The following is an 18,403-nucleotide window of genomic DNA, read 5'->3' as shown; positions in this document are numbered from 1 at the left end:
ATTCGTTATTTTCTTTTTCAAATAGTCGTTCTATACTCACATCAGTCGTCGCGTAATTTTCTACTTCTACGTGTATGAAAGATTCTCAGGAGAGCGACAGATAATTGTTAAAATCGGAATTACACTTGCGAGAATTCCGAATGCGCGTGCGAACGAAATTCTATCCCGCGAACTTGTCGTTTTAACGATTCGAGAATCGCAATATTCCGCCCGACGTTGAGAAAAAGCCGATAACTTCAGCGAAGAAGCGGCGCATGCGCAACCAACACTATCGCATTCTACATGTCAGCGGTATCTATCGATATCTTAATTATCGTTAAAAAAACGCCAAGTGAAAGGTTAGAGAGGGAGAGAGTAACTTACGATAGCAGTATTATGCTTTACAATTATCCGGGACTTATCGAATCACATCAACTTAATGCTGTAATCCGAGTGAGTCTTTAGAGAATTATCGACGGATATCACGCTAAACATATGAACTGTTGCAGGTTGAGAATCCCAGGCACGCCATAAACAAGCAACATGGTCGACCATGGCTGGTAGCGTCTACTGACGAGATGCGTGTTGCTGTTTATAAATTAAATTAAGGATTACGCATTGGTAAGGCTGTAATCGCAATTTAATCGCACAATGGCGCAAGCGAAACTCAACGTAACAGCAGAGAAATCCAGCAGCAGTACCCTTAAGGAAAAGGACAAAGATGCTGAAGAGAAAGAAGGTAAGTTTTTATAATAAATCATGACCGTCCGATCACGTGTGCCTATGTGAATTATTGAGTAAAGTATATTTTTGAGAAAAAAAAGAGAAAAAACTGTTCACATATAATAAGATGCATTCATTTTTAGACAATAAATTCTGTTTATTTCAGTTCTAATCATGTACGTATAGAGGTTTGTTCATTGTCCATTTTAGGTCGTACCACTGTGCCAGAATGTGCGGTATGTCTACAGCCTTGCATTCATCCAGCAAGATTACCCTGTAGTCATATATATTGCTATCTGTGTGTAAAAGGTGTTGCAAATCAAAGTAAACGCTGTCCGATGTGCCGTCAAGAGATTCCACCAGATTTCCTTGAGAGGCCTCAGTTAGTAGAAGTCGAAGAAACACAAAAAGAGACAGAACACTCAGAGGAAGAGTATCAGTGGTTTTATGAAGGTCGAAATGGTAAAGTAAACATTAACTGATAATCATATTTTATAATTAGCATTTAAAATCCATGATTATCGTTTGAAATGCTTTCATATTTAAAATATCTCTTTTCAAATAATTCAACTTTACAAATTAAGTTTACAAAGATTTCATCCGATATATATATGCACATGCATATGTTTTCCATGAGCAATAACTCGCAGCGTCTTTAAAAAACATACATGGATGCACACATCAGTTGATATCCTACCCCTTCTTAGGTTGGTGGAAATATGATCCAAGGACAAACAAAGATCTGGAGACTATTTACAAACTAGGGGATGCACAATGTGAACTTTTGATCTGTGGCATGCTTTATGTAATTGACTTTGAGAACAAATGTCAATATAGAAAGAATAATCCACGTTACAAACGCAGTATCAAACGCGATAACAAAGATGCTCCGTGCAAGGGTGTCTCGGGTGTATCGTAATCGAAAAACTGAGCTACTAATGAAATGAAAATATTTGTGATGAAAAAACTAAATTGATTATTGATTATGCTGTGTTGAGTGTCATAAATATATCTATCAGTGATCAGTGTAAAGATGGTATCGTAACAATTAAAACTGTAATAAAGCATCCCATAAGTAAGGACACATTATTTATTTGTAGATGCGTGAGAGAAATATTTATGTAGTAAAAAGTGCCTTATGTGTAAAAAGGCTTGAATGAAGTCATTACTGATGGAATAACTGCTATAATATAATGTATTACATAAATAAGATTGTTTAATATAGAAAAGTATGCATATATATATTCTTCACATAATAAAATTATAATCTGCATCTAAAGGAATCTTTTCTATATCTCCCGACTATGGTTTTATTATTTATTATATTTTTTAATTCGTTCGCACGAATAAGGGACATGCCTGATCTGCCTGATTTCCGCCACAAAATGGAATATGTAACTTTTAAACGAATTCTTGCAGGTTGGTGGCAATACGACGAGCGAACGAGTATCGAATTAGAAACAGCATATAAGCAGGGCAGGAGGAATTGCGAGCTGCTAATTGCAGGATTTCTTTACATCGCCGATTTTGGCTCTATGCTACAGTTACGTAGAAATGATCCTTCTAGACGAAGAAGAATTAAAAGAGATCTATACAATGTTCCAAAGAAAGGAGTTGCCGGATTACGGCTTAACATGCAGGACGAGGAGATTATAAGAGAAATAAGGGGCGCGGAACGTCCAGCTAGTCCTGCTAGTGATAGTATGGGTACGAAGTGATATAATAATAAAATCACTATAATTATTAAAACCGTCATCACACATACAGGATGTCTCGGTATAAAGAGAACCTTAAATATCTCCCTTGTTTTTAATGATATGAGAAACGTTTGGAGCACAATTTGAATGGTTTTGAAGGAAGAATATTTGTGGGAGAACTTTTTTTTAACGATGCGGTAATATATCTTTTTAATGATGTGTATATATATAGTAAACATATTGAAAATTCCTCATATTCTCATTAAAAACGAAGGAGATATTTTGGTGTTCTCCTTATGCTGAGCATATGTATGTGTGAATGTGCGTCATTATTATTGAAATTCATTGTGACTAAATATAAGGATCGTAATTATACGTTTTTTTTCTCAAATATAAAGAATTTTTAATTTACAGGTACAGGAGATGGAACAAATACTCCGATACCACCTAGCAATACACCGCAGACACCTGCGGGTGGGACAGCGAGCGGTGATGCTACACCTCTGAACGATAGGATAGATCAAAGATCGGAATCCTTGCATCAAGTTCTGGAGCAAATGCGCTCACTTGTTCTAAGAGAGCATTTATTTCTGAGCAGTGATAACGAGGAAGATACGGAGGATGTAGCTATTCCGGATCACGCTGCTCTCTCATAGCAAGCTACGAACAGCATTAAAAGCATATTTGTCAGAGACAGTGGTAATTGGTGTTTATGGAATCTCCGTCTCTTGTTCTCAAACTCTTAATCGTGATGTTACAAGCGTTCAGCTCAACAAGATAATATAATACATGCATATACGCGATATTACGTTTGCTACGTGAGCGCGACAATGTACAAACTTTATTGATCTAGCGAACAGCATTGCTCAACTACAAAACGTACGAGAATTATATTGTATTACGCTCTCATCTGATATGTACAATCAAATGTTAGAAATTAGGATTAGGGCCAATAAGAACCGAGCACGGTTGTTAAATGCGGATATATCTTGAATTTGGGAGGATGAATATGTTGGACAGCGTGATGACAGCGCACGCGCCGACATTCCGTCAGACTTTCAACGTACACGGGGAATCTCCCATTCCGTCGAATCGATAATTTTTTTTAGAGTTAAAAAATCCCTTTTTCTAAGTATACTCACTATGAAATTAATCAATGCATTTTAATTGATTCCCTAGAATGTTGCGAAAAAAATGCGGCCTCTGGAATGTCGTCGTGTGCGCCGTCTCACACTGTCAAACATATTTATCCTCTCAAATATATTCGCACTTAACAACCGTGCTTGGCTCTTATTGGCTTATTTTAATTTCTAACATTCGATTGTATGAGAATTTATGTACAATTAAGTCTTTCAACCCGTTAATTTTATTCAATAAGTAATCTTATCCTGATTTTAATAATCCTATATTGTACTTGACAAGTTTGATAAGTCAGAATGAATATTGTTGTCGTGACAACAGTGAGCGAGCGTTTCCTCCGCGATTTGCGGAGATAGATATAATATGTATCCCACAAAAAAATTAGTTGCTGGAAAATAATTAATGTACTTAAGACCTCGACTCGTTTTGAGAACTATTATGTTACGTAGCAATAATATATATCTCGTACAAAAGGAAAAAAAAGGTAAAATAAGATTGGAGTACTACTACAGTTGTTCAAAGACATATTAAAGTTTCTAATGAAAATGTGTTCATGCCACAAAGGTGCATAGAGAAGAGTATAATGAAAGAAAAATGAAAACATTTATTCTTATGACAAGATCGAGTGCAATACGTGATAATCAATAATTACTGATTTCAAGTGAACTCTGTAATTCCCGATGTTCAGAATAACTATGAAGTCTTCGTCTTTCTTGTATTGCACATAGAAATAAAAGAAACGTCGTCGACAGCCAATGCAGCTTTGTTCTACTATCATCCTTGAAATAGCAAGGCAGACCCAATGGTAAATATATCTGTATGTTCAAACATATATATTATCAAAAACAAACGAAAATCAAGTAAAAAGCAATTATATTTAACCTAAATAATATCTAAAATATTTTTTTTTAACGTTTAATCTTGTGTGATCTTTTGTTTCACATAACATATAAATATGCCATAAATAAAATAGAATTTAGCAATGATTTCAATACGCGCGTCTTTCTTCAGTTTTTATAATAAATTTTGATACACAAGATAAGTTAGAATAAATGTAATACATTGTAAAAAACGAGATAAAGCAACTCTTTTTCTTTCTTAACGATAATTATAATTTTCTTTCAAAGAATATCGCTAGAATTTGTTAAGTTTTAACAAAATAGATTCTATTACGTGATGTAGAAGAGTAAATAATTAACATATTTTGCTTATCGACACGAGAAGATAAATTACAACGAGTAATTCGTGATAACGTTATGATTCGTCTTGAATAGCATTTGAAGTGAGCGCGCTTTTGATATGCACGCGGATGAGTCTAATTGAAGATGAGAAAGGAACCTTTCCGTTGAACAAAGGACCAGCGTCGAAAGAAAGTACGATTTTTGAAGCGCGACACAAGTGCGGAAGATCAGTGTCGTTAACGGCGATAAACGGTGAAAGAGCTCAAGGGAAGGACTACAGGAGTGAAAAAATATGTCGAGTTTCAGGTACAACGATGTCGTCTAAAACCTATTTGAAACGTCTTTACGTCTCGTTCACTCTTACGACGATGCTTTCGCGGCATTAGAAATGTTTCGCACGCGTCAATTCGCGTTCGTGTATTGTACACAAACATTTTCGGAATAGGGGGTCAATGAGAAGGACAAGAAGTATTACCGTCAGCTCAATAACCGATAAACGTGATTTTCCCTGAGAAACACGAAACGAGCGACAAGTGCATTCGCGAATTAAGAAAGGCGAGAGAGAGAGAGAGAGAGAGACTCGAATCGCGATTACGTTAAGATATTATAGTGGAAAGGAATGCCGGGCATGGAATCGCGCTAATTGTACGTTATTCGCAGCTTATCGGTTCAATATGGTGATAATTTAACCGCTACGTTATTTCCGTGTTCCCGTAAAACCTAGATGGTGACTTCTCTCTCAGCTAATGCTTTTAAAGACAACAGTACATCTGCGAGGATCCGCAAACTTCGAGTTTACAAACGCTTCTTTCGTGTGTTACAGGTCAACGAAGAAGATCGAAAGATAGGAAAAAGGGGCAGAGTAATCGTCGCCGTAGGAGAAGAAAACAGGATCGTTCGAAGGACGCGACCAAGAGAAAATCAGAATGTCTCATCATAGAGATGATGTGCAGTCATATACTACCGAAACCTTCATCTTCATCACTCATGTCGAGGCCGACCGGGAATACTTGAAGATCTGGGGTCAGCAAGACATGCACGGTGTAACTTCTATGGAACGTTCCATTTATCCCTTTGTCGGGCAATTCTCACAAGGTTACGGTCGTCCTTCAAAGTCTAATCCACCGATCACTGGTGCCTTGTGCTGTGGCAAATTTAAAAATGATGGCTATTATCGGGCAAAGATACTTGACGTGCGTCCTGAAGGCATAGTCGTACACTTTATTGATTATGGCAATACAGAAATTCTGCCACCGAAGGATATTCATTTGTTGAGTGGTATACCTGGGTCAGAATCGCTGCAATCTTATCCAGCAATGGCAACTGATTTTATATTGCTTAAAGTATTACCTATAAATGGTATTTGGGAAAATAGAGTAATAGAGACAATCAAGAATATCTTATGTTACAATGAATATAGAGCTCTAGTCAGTAACGTAGCGAATAACCGTTGCTTGATGAAACTGTGGTACAATAACGAAGACTTGAGCGATCTACTGGTCAGACGACATTTGGCTTTACCATCTAATATGCAGGATACATGCAGGTATTTTAGTCTGCTGTTTCTTTGAAATTTAATAATATATGCGTCTTTCTTGAAACCTTTATCTTACAGATATTAATTTCATATTAACACGCATAACTTCTTGTTTAGGATCAAGTCTTCTTACCAGCAATCAGAAATTTTACAAGCACCACCAATGTATCAGCAACAAAATGAAGGCAGCATGAGTAATTTTGTGCCGATGCCAATGATGCAGAATGCAAACGTGAATCAGAATGTGCAAGGAATGTACTGTAGTAAGGCTTCTTCTCCCGGTATAAATCAACACAAGTACATCGTTCCTCAAATGTCGCCACCTCAAGTTCAAGAAGCACTTGTGTTCAAGTCTCGAGTCTTGGCTGTAGGCAGCATACACGATGTGTTGGTATCATGCGTGGAAGATGGTCCGCAGAAATTTTCCGTACAAGTTCAAAGTACGACAGATATACTGAGCCATCTTATGAAGGAGATAAATAACCGTCCGAAGAAACCGTTGCAAGAACCGCCATTGCCAGGATCAGTTTGTCTCGGGTACACAAGGGAGGGCAGAGTGCTGTGCAGAGCAGTTGTGATGTGCGTGATGGAACACAAATGCAAGCTATATTACGTCGATTTCGGCCACACGGAGGTCTTACCGTACACGGACATCTTTCAATTACCGCCCGAATTTATCAACCCCAAAGTTCTTTCCATTAGATTTACATTGAGCGGCCTAAAGGAACTGAACATCACGCAAGAGATGAAAGACTACTTTAAAGAATTAGTGTCGAGGAAGTTGCTCTGTCTACAAGTCCGTCCACCGGAAGGACCGCCCTTGATTCAATACGGTGATCTTTATGATAACGGTGTTAATATAAAGGATATACTAAAGAAAGCATTCCCAGTACCAGCTACAGTGCCAATGATGTATTCTTATCCGCAATTACAACGATTGTCGAAGGACGCTCAGGAAGTTGTCTATGTCTCTTTCGTCGAGTCTTGTAAGAAGTTTTTCGTGCAGCTTGACATTGGAGCAAAGTCCCTCGAATCAATAATGATCGGCCTGGCACAGTATGCTAAAACCGCATCTGCTTTCAACGTGGCACAATTAAAAGTGGGATTACCCTGCGCCGCTTTGTACGACTCGGAATGGTAAATTTTTAAATAACGTTTTTTTTTTCCATTGTTATTCCAAATGAAGTAATAACCTTGTTGTATTTTTCTCATTTGTTCTCATAGGTATCGTGCTCAAATTCTTAGCGTTAATGGGGACAAAGTCAAGGTCGTATACGTTGACTATGGAAACGAGGAGACATTGTCCATAATGTCTCTACGCACGATCCATGATGATTTAGTGACGAAACTACCGGCACAAGCTATAAAGTGTGCATTGAATGGCTATGAGGTACTTTCACCGGACCAAGAAGTCACCAACCATTTTGAAAGATTGACGCTCGAGAAACGTTTTTACATGAAAGTGGTCGCTTCGCAGCCTAACAGTGTATTGGTCGATTTATTTGAGTTCGAAACGATGAGGAGCGTTCACCCCCAGCTATTGAACAATTTATTCTGCGACAAGACGGCAGAAAATTCGACAAGTTCGCAAAATGGAGAAATTCAACATTCTACGAAGACAACGAACTTGCTGCACGATATTCAGAGGTAACAAATATTGTAATCTGATATCGTTACTATTTGCAAATAATGTAATAATGTAAGACAAGTGTAGTCTCTTATAACAATCCATTTGTAACATTTGTATGATGACTTAATGTAGGTGCAATTTATTGCATCACAGGTCTGGTACGAATGTTCAAGCAAATTTGGCTCACCGACAGAGATTAAAACTGAAAAATATTAACGTCGCACGGTAAATGAATAGAAGGATAGAGGAATGCTTTTCTAGCTTTTTAGTATAAATCAATTGAAAATAACTTGTAATATAAATGTATTAATTTGTAATCTATATTTAAATATAATTATATTTTTCACCGTGCACACATGTAGTATATATATATTTGATGAATGTTGGTTTAGGAAGAAATGTTTTTTTTTTTTTTCTTTTTAAGCAATCGATATAATATTTCATTGTCACAAAGTCCTGTTGTATATAAGATTTTTAGATTGCACAGGGGTTATTTGTTTTTATGCTGAAAATTCAGGATAAATATATCCTAGTTTTCAACATACATACATTCACGATTTATTCTTTCTTTGCATGCGTATATATTTTGTAAATGAATACTCAATCTTTTGTTGAATAATTGTTCCTAATATTACTACGTCATAACTCTTCTATGATATTATTCGAAACAACATTGCTTTAACACACTCTTCCTTTTACAGCGAAGACAAAGACAAGTGTAACAAGAGAAATAATGCAGATGCTTGGAATCGCAATCAGAACGCCAAATTCTCTCAAGAGAGCAGAGCGAAATCCTGGAAAGAGAAACAGACTGTAAACGGTGAATGGTCTCCAGAGAAGCAATACGACAACAGGCGTGAGCGAACTTCTCATTACCAGCGTGATAATCCGCAGAACGATCGTTTTTCTACGAGAGATGAGACCGGAAACGGTAGATATGGAAGATCATATAACAAATATGATAAGGGTGAAATGGATACGCCTAACAGAAGCGGCGGTAGAGAAGGCTTTCGAGGTGATAGGAACAGATTTCCTATGAACGAGTCAAGGTTCAGTCGCAACAATTCTACCGATAAAGTATTGAGTGATAAGGATTCCGATACTTCATCCAAGAGTAACGATAATCGTGGGAAAGGCGCTTTTAATCGTAACAATCGAGGAGAAAAGCGCGAAAACGGGGTATTTAACAGAGCGCAAACGGCCAAGTGGAACAACGACAGAAACAACGACAGGTCTGGCTATAATAGAAGTGGAAGAGTCAACGGTAACGTTCTTGAACGTATATGCAAGAAACTTATTTGCTCCAAATATATTTTAATCTCATGGATTTTGTTACAAATATAGGTGACCACAACATGGGGCGTAATAATTCCCAAATAAATAAAGAGAATGATACAAATGTCTCGCATGACAGAGTAATAAGAAATTAATAATAATTATTATCATCAACCATATTTACACGTTATTCTAGCGCATTATACGCCTATATTATCGTTTACAGGTAAACCGCGAATCTTTGGATATAACGAATGCTAATACAGAAGTACAGAGCAAAGTTGTAGCGAATAAAGGATCTCAATTTGCGTCGATGAGTATTGCCTCAGGCACTGTGAAGAATTGTGAAATAGTTTTTATTAATGGTCCGTCAGATTTCTTCATCCAATTAAATCCGGAATATTTGGAATTAGAGCCAATTATGAACAGCATTGCCGAAACTTACGAGGGTGGTGGAGAAACGATGCAAGTTTTTGAAGCAAAATGTGACGATACGTGCTGCGTCGCTCAATACGAGGAGGATCTTAAGTGGTACAGAGCGGTGATCAAGTCTGTGGAAGGCAATAATGCGACTGTGAAGTTCATCGATTATGGCAATACCGAGTCAGTTGATTTCACGAAAATCAAAGTTATTCGAGAAGAATTTCTGAAACTACCGATGCAGGCGGTACAATGTAGATTGCTCGGATTGACGGATACGGGCGACAGAGATGCGGAGTATGCAACTTTCGTGGAAAAGATTGAAGGTAAATCGTTGGAAGTCGAATTTGTCACCGAAGAAGAAAGCGGGGTATACGAAGTACTGCTACGCGAAGTAGTCGACGGTGTCTCAAGTATTAATTATATAAATGAAGAATTTTGCACGGATTTAACAAAGGCGAAAGAAATAGCGTTGAATAAAGGAGTGATACCTGCTGGTACGAACGTCGTACATTCGTCAGCTGCTCCTCCCGATTATGCTCCTTTCAATTTGAAATGGGAAACTGCTCTATACGAGCCTGAATCCAAACATGATGTAATTATTACGTGGTTTATAAATCCTAATAAGTTTTACTGCCAAACGTTGACCGAGGAATTCAAGAAGATGATGAACGAGATTCAAAAGTCATACGCTGGCAGAGAACCTATAAAGCATAAATTAGAGGTATTTATTGCTTTTACATGAAATTAGCAATACATAGTGCAGAAATAAATGTAATCGTTATATGCACAGGTTGGTTCACCGGTCATCGCGATATTTTCCGAAGATAGAGCCCTTTATCGAGCGGAAGTTGTAAACAATAATAATACACACAAGGGATACATAGTCCAGTATATAGATTTTGGAAATTGTGCGACCGTAAATCAGAATAATATCTATCCCGTAGAAAAGAAGTTTATGCAATTACCTAGACTAGCAGCACAATGCACCTTGAAGGACATTGTACCTAGTAGTAAGAATTTAAACTGGTCCGAAGTGGATAACGATGCTCTCGATAACTGTTTCAACGGTGATAAGTACGAGTGTACTTTCCATAATCTTAACGGTGATCAGTACACGATTTCGTTGAGACACAATGGACGAGACGTAGGTGATATATTGGTGCAGAAAAATCTTGCGGCCTTTACCGAAAAACTTCAGCCAACAAAAACTTCAGCTAAAGTAACCAGTGGTAAGAATTGTTTAATAATATGTTATTACGGTAATTACGGCCGAAATTATAGATGGGTAGGTATCTACGTAGGTGAAAAATGCGAAAATTATATATTTTTATGTTTTATTTTATCTGCTTCAGAAGCAGCTAATATAGAGGTAACGGCGCCCAGTGAAGTAGAAAGAGTAGACATAAGTCTCTTGAGTGGCCAAACGCTTAAAATGAAAGTCTCCGGTGTAGAAAGCACAACTCAGTTTCACGTCCAGCTTCCGTCAGCCGCGAAATGTGACCGCATCATCAATGAATATATGGCAGACAAGAACGCAGAGGTATTACCTAGCATAAGCGCACTCTTACAGCTAGTTGCGATCATACGCTGTCATGTAAAATACTTTATTAACAAACATTATAGAGAGAATTGATAGAAAAACATTCCCTAATAGAGATGAACTAATGGCTCGTCTTCACAGCAAGTTCTGTAACTGTTCTATCTAGTACCGTTATTTAATAATTATAACAGATATCGTTCGATCAATCTTTCGATTCGAGCAAGTTTAGAATTACTGCATAGAATTTCCTCAAATATTTGTCGTTTAATATTAGATTACGGTGATGGATAAATGACCGTTTAAATTTTTATATAGAAATTTTGATACATTTGGAATAACGTACAAGCTAACATAAGAATTTGACACGTAACAAGATTCATAATATAATTCCGTTGTTAATTGAGAATCATATTCTTCCAGAGTTCTAACAATATTTAATTTTTATCCTATGTCTTAATCTCATTGCACGGTATTGTATGGTATTAACCGCTATATAATTGATTGATATAACATTGCCCTCATAAATGTTCCATCGTAATATTCGAATTTCCCGAAATAACAGTAACATAATATTTAAATATTTTATGCCGTTGCCAGATTTTTATGCCATCCTGCCATTCTCATCTATACTGATCGAAAAATCATTATATTTATCAAAGAAAAAAAAAACTTGAAATTTGGACGACTACTTCAGAATTTAAAGTCGACTACCTCACATTGTATACTCTAGATTAATGTATATGTATATAGATATGCAATGTTACATATACTATGCAACATAGATTGATTGAGAAAACTTTTATATAATAATATAAATATTCATAAGTAGAATAACAATATTGGAAACGTAATATTGGGATTAGTAGTGAAATAAGATAGATACCGCTGGAACGAAATGTAGAATGGCAAGGAGAGAAACGACGCATCGCTAAATCAGCCTAATGTACGGTTAGCCGCATGAATTTAAACGAATTGTAAGGAGAAGTGTGATATAATATCAGGTGATGCCACGACTGTCAAGCCGCGAGATGCGTCTTGGCGCGGGTTGTCTAGTCAATGCAAATGGAACATGGAGGCGAGCGGTAGTGATTAACTGTTCGCGCCTCGTCGGATCATTTGACGTAAAGCTCATTGATACCGGGGCGTACGATGAAATCCTGGACGATGTGAGTTTAGTTAGATATTACGAAGACCTTTACCATCAGTCCTATTGAAACCCGTTCAATTGATCAAGATGCAAGTTGATACCATACATCGTGCGATAGCATGAGATTATGACACGCTAATCAGAAACTCTTGACATTCACTACTCGTTATCTTTAATCACAACGATGTCCAGGCACTGGCTCTACCCGGAGCGCTCGCGGTCATGCAAAAGCAAGCGTTAGAGTGCTCTCTGCGGGATGTCGGTCCATCATCGCCCGACGCAGATAAACAGCTGAGGGAACTGATTGAAGGGAAGGAAGTGCTCGTTTTCGTGACGGAAGTCAACGATAGCAGGTTCGTAAACATCATTCTGCATTTCCAGGTGTACTTCCTTTCAGTTTAAATACCATTTTTTCCCCATTTTTCCTCGGAAAGAAACAATCCGTCGATAAATGGAAACAGCCTGCATTTTCCCCTCTATTAAATTAAAAGCATTGATTCCTGCTTTTACAGACTTATCGTAAAGTTGTACGACCTGAGTGGCAAGGGTATAATGAACGATGGAGTAATCCCGACCGTGTGCCCTATGCCTATACTCAGTTCCACCCACAAAGTGTCCGTGTCGTGTGCTGCGGTACTGCAGAATCATTCTGTCCGTATCTGGATGCAATTGCACTCCGACTATGAGACCGAAACCAAACTGTTGACGGATCTCCATCGATGCTACTCCAATTCCGCAGGAGAGAGGCTGAAACCAGAAATGCATCTGCTGTGCGCGGTGAAAGGCGCGGACGACCGTTGGTACAGAGCGAAGATCACGAACCTCACGGAAACGACGGCCTACGTCAATTACATCGACTACGGCAACACGGAGGAGGTCGCGTTCGAGTTTATCATGGCCTTGGAACCGCAGTTTTACGAACCCCACCAACTGGCGACGGTCGCGACGTTATCCGTCGCTCTAACGGGCACTGAAACTGAGCAAATAAACATACTGCAGGCTCACTTAATAGATAAAGAATTCACGGCTGTTTTCTACAACGTGCACAACGACTGGGTCGTCGAGCTGATCGAGGACGGTGAAAAGCTCAGCGATAGATTCCGTTCGTTGAATCTGACAAAAAAGGAGGAGGAAGAGGTGGCTTCTTCGTTGTCCCAGGAGTCGCCAACTGTTGAGCGGTTCGATGCGTGCGTGTCCCACGTTGATTCTCCGAATCAATTCTGGTTGCAACGGACGGACAAGAACGCGGCCCTCAACGAGGGTCAGGAGAAACTTCAGCGGGAAGTTTTCAATTTCCCAGCGATAGACGGTATACCGGAAGAGGGCACCTGGTGTGTCGCCATTTACTCGTTCGACGATAACTGGTATCGCGCCGAGGTGTTGGACGCGGACGAGGGCATCACGACGGTCCGATTCATCGACTATGGCAACACCGACGTCATCGACAAGCCCGGCCGCATTCGACAGATGCCGGACACCTGGAAGAATATAGAACGGTATGCGTTCAAGTGTAGGCTCGATGTCATTCCCGTAGGTATCATGGAGGATTGGGATCAAGTAACCTGCAACAGATACGGCGACTTGGTGATGTCAGTCGACAGTCTTCAGGCTGTAATAGTGGCGGACACTGTGCCGAAACGCGTCGACCTGTTCTTAAACGGCAAGAGTGTCAGTGAGATATTGGTCGAAGAGAAATTTGCCGTTATGGTTAGCTCCGAGGAGGCCGAACTCGCGGACGAGGAGATAGTCGACGTCGAACTGGACCCGCATTCCGCCTTCGTGTGCCACATCGCCAATTCGCCGAGTGAATTCTGGGTGCAGGAGGAAAAATCGGTCGCCGATCTGGAAGTGATGACCGACCGATTCATGGTGGCGGATATGTTCCCGAGGATCGACTTCCCGACGGAGGGCTTGCTGTGCGTCGCCAAGTATCCCGACGACTCGCAGTGGTACAGAGCGCGCGTGCTGTCTCACAGCGACAATGACGGCACCCGGGTTATATTCGTAGACTATGGGAATTCGTCCATATCCACCGAGATCCGCGCTCTTCCGGAGGACTTGGCGGACGTGCCGCCTCTGTCGCGAAAATGCTGCCTAGAGCTACCGCCGCGCGTAAAAGAGTGGTCGGAGGAAGCTTGCAATAAGTTCAGCGAATTAGCCGCGGAAGGTGCGACGATTTTCATCTTGGACGTGCTGAAGGAGCAAGAGACGTCGACGGTGAAGCTGACGTTGGACGACCAGAACGTGGCCGACATCTTGGCGAGTTTGTGCGAGCAGCATTCGCCGCCAGTGATCGAGGAGAGACTGCCGCCGCTCGGCGAGGAGAACTCGCCGAACGTGGTGGTCAGTCACATCAACAGCCCGGACGAGTTCTGGGTCCAGGCGGAGAGCAGTATAAGCGAACTGGAGGTGATGTCGGATCGCTTACGAGACGCGCAGAGTTTTCTCACCTTGACTACCTTCGATGTCGGCACGGTTTGCGCCGCCGTGTATCCCGAAGACGAGTATTGGTACAGAGCAAAGATACTTGCGCGCCGCGAAAAAGGCGCGGAGGTCCTTTACATAGACTACGGCAATTCTGCGCTCACGGAGGAGCTGAGAGTGTTGCCACAGGATATTGTCGATATTCCCATTCTGTCGAAACGATGCGCCCTGGAGAAACCGCATCGCATAACTGTATGGAGCGAGCAAGCTTGCGACAAGTTCAAGGAACTCGCCGCTGAAGGGGCCACGATGTTCCAGTTCGAGACTTTCGACGAGAACGATCCGATGCGCGTTCGATTGAGCTTGAATGGAACGAGTGTCGTTGAGCTTCTGCAATCCGAGGACATCCCGCAGAAAGCGACGACCGAGAATGTTGCTTCCGCTACAGAGGGACGAGTCGCTGACGAAACAGTCTTTCAGGAGGAAAATTGTCCGAATGAAGAGATTTCAGATTTCGGTAAGACAACTGAACAAAACCCAACACCTCGTCAGATTACTCCCGATATTAACCTACCTTCTATTAATCGGACGGAGCAGAAGTTAGACAATTTAATTGACGACAAAGTGATTGATAAATCGTTTGGTGATGTAGGTGAGGAATTAGTCCAGGAGCACATGGTAAGTTATGAGAAAATTGCGGAGCTCAACGAAGTTGAAGAATCTGTGGCGCCTGAATATACATTAGAGGTGAGCGACGAGGTGCCAGGAGATACTACGCACGCAACATATCTTAAAGAACCCACGTCCATTGTAACAGAACTTAGTGTTGACGATATAATTGGAAATATGGTAAGGGACACAACTGAGGATTCAGATACGCAAGAAATCGCTGGCGCAAGCTCGCCAGTTGAGCCTCCTCAATCTGTCGTTCAAAATGACGTTAATGAGCAGCAGCAAGAGCTTGTTACTCAATCTATAAGTACAAACGAGCCATTAGATTCATCGGACGCCAATAAAGAACAGCTGCGGTATGTCGTCACTCAAGATGTCAACGAAGAGTTGCTTTCTCAAGTACAAGATGTAAACGAATCTGCGTCGCCTGAGCCAGCAATTGAAATGACACGAGGGGACGATGTTACCGAGGATACAGACTCGAAGGGGATTCTATCGGTGATCAACGAAACGCAGAATACCGTGAAATTTGACGCCGATCAAATCGAGGAAGAAAAAACCGAAGCGCAGCCTAATATAAATGAGCCTTCAGAACGTCAAGTTCTGGATACATTTGCCGATACTAAAATTTGGGGTTTGCCGGAAAAATCTATAAATCTTACCAAGGAATTTCAAAAGCAAAGTCCGGCCGAAAGTGAGTCTTCTGCACACAGAAGCGCGGACAGTTTACAACCCACATTAAAGAGCGCAAGTACAGACGCTTCTTTGAAATCCACGGACGCGGTGGTGACGCCACTACCGTCCGTCGTAATCAAGACTGATCCGATCGAGCAGCGTAAGTTGAGTTCGAGAAGACGATCCGAGGACAAGATAGTACCCGGGTGTATCTCCAGGAGTGAGTCACCGGAAGCGGCAGCGTATTCTCTCACAACAAAGATGGAGAAGCCAGCAGCTATAATAAACACTTTGCAACCGGTAGCCGACTCCGCAAAAGAGGAAGACGACGACGAGATACTTACCGTTTCTGTAGAAAACAACATTCCTTAATGTGGTATAGTATATATATATATATATATATGTGTGTGTGTATATTGCAAATTTACGTAAATTTACGTAAATATATGTAAATTTGCAATACGAACGAAAATGTGTCACTTTGATAATCGGGAAGCGTTTCTCACGTTTTTTTCAAGTTATCTCAATTTCACGTTTCTTTCTTTTACGTTGCACATGAAGATATATTTATACGCGAGAATATAAGATGGTTCTGTTTTTTCTTTTTCTTCTATTTACGGATATAGGTAAGTCGCGTTACTTTTGAATATAAGTTGCTACAACAATGTACACCGATGCCATCAGATATTTGACCAAAGATTAATTCGCCTGGCTGACGAACCGTCATTTACGTTGTTCTTACGTTACAAGATAATACTTGCTAATGATATCGAGAAACCGTTCTCCTATAATTCTTACTCTTAAGTTGCCATTTAACAATAAATATTTCAAGTATCGCCTTTGATATCGCCATTTTTTTTTTTTTTCAGATAAACTTTCAAGTAAGAGCTATTATATTTGAAGAATTTCTTTGCAAATTATATCGGTGATATACACAGATTTACTAATTACTTTTCATTTTGACTAAATAAATTTGAAACAGTAAAGCGAAATTTTACTTATATGACACATAATAATCATTATATAACATAACGGCGATAGTTTTTAATGTTAATTCTTAACGAATAGAAAATAGTACAATTACTAATTACTTTTTGTTTATGGCGAATACGCGACTATGAACAACAGAACACATACACAGATGGTTGTATTGTGTTGTACTGTTGTATTATATTCATTGTGGAATTAAGTAAAAAAAAAAAAGAAAAAAACACTATAGAAAAAAATGGAAACACACGACTGTATTCGCGGTCAAGCATTGTAATAAAAGGATAACACCGACAGTCGACAGGCTGCATTTTGTATCTCCACCGTATTATTTCCACATTGAAATAATCTAGTAGTTATATATGCATATATTTAAACTATGAATTCATTATTATATCGTAAACCGTGTAATAATATAACAATCATTTAGTTCTTTCTACAGTCAGTTATATATTAACAGCATTATGATTATAATGGATAACGGGAACTGTATAAATGTTTGTATGCCGTTAAAATATATTTTCTAATAAACCTTTCGAAAACATCTGTTGAACACTGAATTATGTATGAATTATATAAATGCATAATTATATTTTCAACAATTTTACCTTTACTTTCTCGCGTGATCTACAATGGTTTTAACCTTGTTTATATTTACAGCCTTTAATTCCAGATCCCATCTTTACTGTTAGTATATATTTAAATTAAATCTTTATAATAATTTTCTTTTAATTGCTCAAGACAATCGATATTTCTCTGTAATTATTTTGCCAACTTTTCGTTGTTCTGTATAACTTCCAACTCCAAGGCAGTTTTCTTCCGAAACTTGGTTCTTTTAATGCGACTTTTGTATTCTGTGTTAAAGATTCAAGATAAAAAATTAACAGTTATATTAACAGTTAATATTGGCAAACATGTATTCCCAATAGAAATGTCAATATTATATTCTTATTTGAAATCTTCCACATTAAGATATGAATCTTCAACTTCTCAGTAATCAGTGTTGCGAATGTAAATTTAGCTTTTGGCATATATCAATAGTAATTTTCACAAAGAAAATTTTTTAGCAGATCTTAACAGATGCTTTTCGATATTTTAGACGCGAGACGTTACTCTTTTGCCTGGCGATTTTTAGGTTCCTCTTCATGCTCTTGTTGTAATTATTTTGTCTTTCCTCAGCCATGATCTCGCGCGCAAGTGCGATTTCGTCCTCCAGATACCATCGCAAAGGACCTCGACATCTCTTGCAACGTCCTAGATAATCTACGCCTTTCACTTCTAAAATTCTACGAAGTTTAATGGAATACGGTGGCCGACTGACGTCGGCAATTCGAAACTTCACACCGGGGCCGCCGCCGTTCACGATCACATCA

The 18,403-nt window shown here is 39.4% G+C and overlaps 2 protein-coding genes across 11 annotated transcripts; both read left to right on the top strand.

Annotated features, from left to right (window-relative positions):
- Positions 1-263: 263 nt before the first annotated feature.
- LOC106746325 (E3 ubiquitin-protein ligase RNF146) lies at positions 264-4,307 on the top strand. 2 transcript variants are annotated; one of them, XM_014622837.1, is made up of 5 exons: positions 264-436; positions 489-718; positions 913-1,164; positions 2,122-2,409; positions 2,814-4,307. In XM_014622837.1, the coding sequence occupies exons 2-5, from the start codon at positions 631-633 to the stop codon at positions 3,053-3,055; spliced, it is 870 nt and encodes a 289-aa protein (XP_014478323.1). In that variant the 5' UTR covers positions 264-436; positions 489-630; the 3' UTR covers positions 3,056-4,307. The 2 variants fall into 2 exon arrangements, with proteins under 2 accessions (XP_014478323.1, XP_014478324.1); XM_014622838.1 differs by having other exon boundaries at positions 271-338.
- A 560-nt stretch (positions 4,308-4,867) lies between these two features.
- Positions 4,868-17,246, top strand: LOC106746369 (maternal protein tudor-like). Of its 9 annotated transcripts, none has more exons than XM_014622924.1 (14): positions 4,868-5,026; positions 5,544-6,266; positions 6,375-7,394; positions 7,482-7,904; positions 8,041-8,112; positions 8,589-9,151; positions 9,232-9,302; positions 9,389-10,306; positions 10,376-10,814; positions 10,938-11,125; positions 12,127-12,291; positions 12,465-12,625; positions 12,785-15,213; positions 15,349-17,246. In XM_014622924.1, the coding sequence occupies exons 2-14, from the start codon at positions 5,647-5,649 to the stop codon at positions 16,413-16,415; spliced, it is 8,136 nt and encodes a 2,711-aa protein (XP_014478410.1). In that variant the 5' UTR covers positions 4,868-5,026; positions 5,544-5,646; the 3' UTR covers positions 16,416-17,246. The 9 variants fall into 9 exon arrangements, with proteins under 9 accessions (XP_014478410.1, XP_014478407.1, XP_014478412.1 ...); XM_014622921.1 differs by having other exon boundaries at positions 12,785-16,419; positions 16,913-17,246; XM_014622926.1 differs by lacking the exon at positions 12,127-12,291.
- Positions 17,247-18,403: the final 1,157 nt, after the last annotated feature.

Source organism: Dinoponera quadriceps, unplaced genomic scaffold (assembly GCF_001313825.1).
Source record: "Dinoponera quadriceps isolate SergipeBrazil2010 unplaced genomic scaffold, ASM131382v1 scaffold566, whole genome shotgun sequence".
NCBI lineage: Eukaryota > Metazoa > Arthropoda > Insecta > Hymenoptera > Formicidae > Dinoponera > Dinoponera quadriceps.
The sequence above is the reverse complement of the archived record's forward strand: the minus strand, read 5'-3'. Positions and strand labels throughout refer to the sequence as shown.

Coding starts and splice junctions, on each gene's coding strand:
- LOC106746325 (XM_014622837.1), top strand. CDS start 631: ATGGCGCAAGCGAAACTCAACGTAACAGCAGAGAAATCCAGCAGCAGT. Junction 1,165..2,121: donor GTTTTATGAAGGTCGAAATG/GTAAAGTAAACA, acceptor GAATTCTTGCAG/GTTGGTGGCAATACGACGAG. Junction 2,410..2,813: donor TCCTGCTAGTGATAGTATGG/GTACGAAGTGAT, acceptor TTTAATTTACAG/GTACAGGAGATGGAACAAAT.
- LOC106746369 (XM_014622921.1), top strand. CDS start 5,647: ATGTCTCATCATAGAGATGATGTGCAGTCATATACTACCGAAACCTTC. Junction 7,395..7,481: donor GCTTTGTACGACTCGGAATG/GTAAATTTTTAA, acceptor TTGTTCTCATAG/GTATCGTGCTCAAATTCTTA. Junction 9,303..9,388: donor CAAATGTCTCGCATGACAGA/GTAATAAGAAAT, acceptor TATCGTTTACAG/GTAAACCGCGAATCTTTGGA.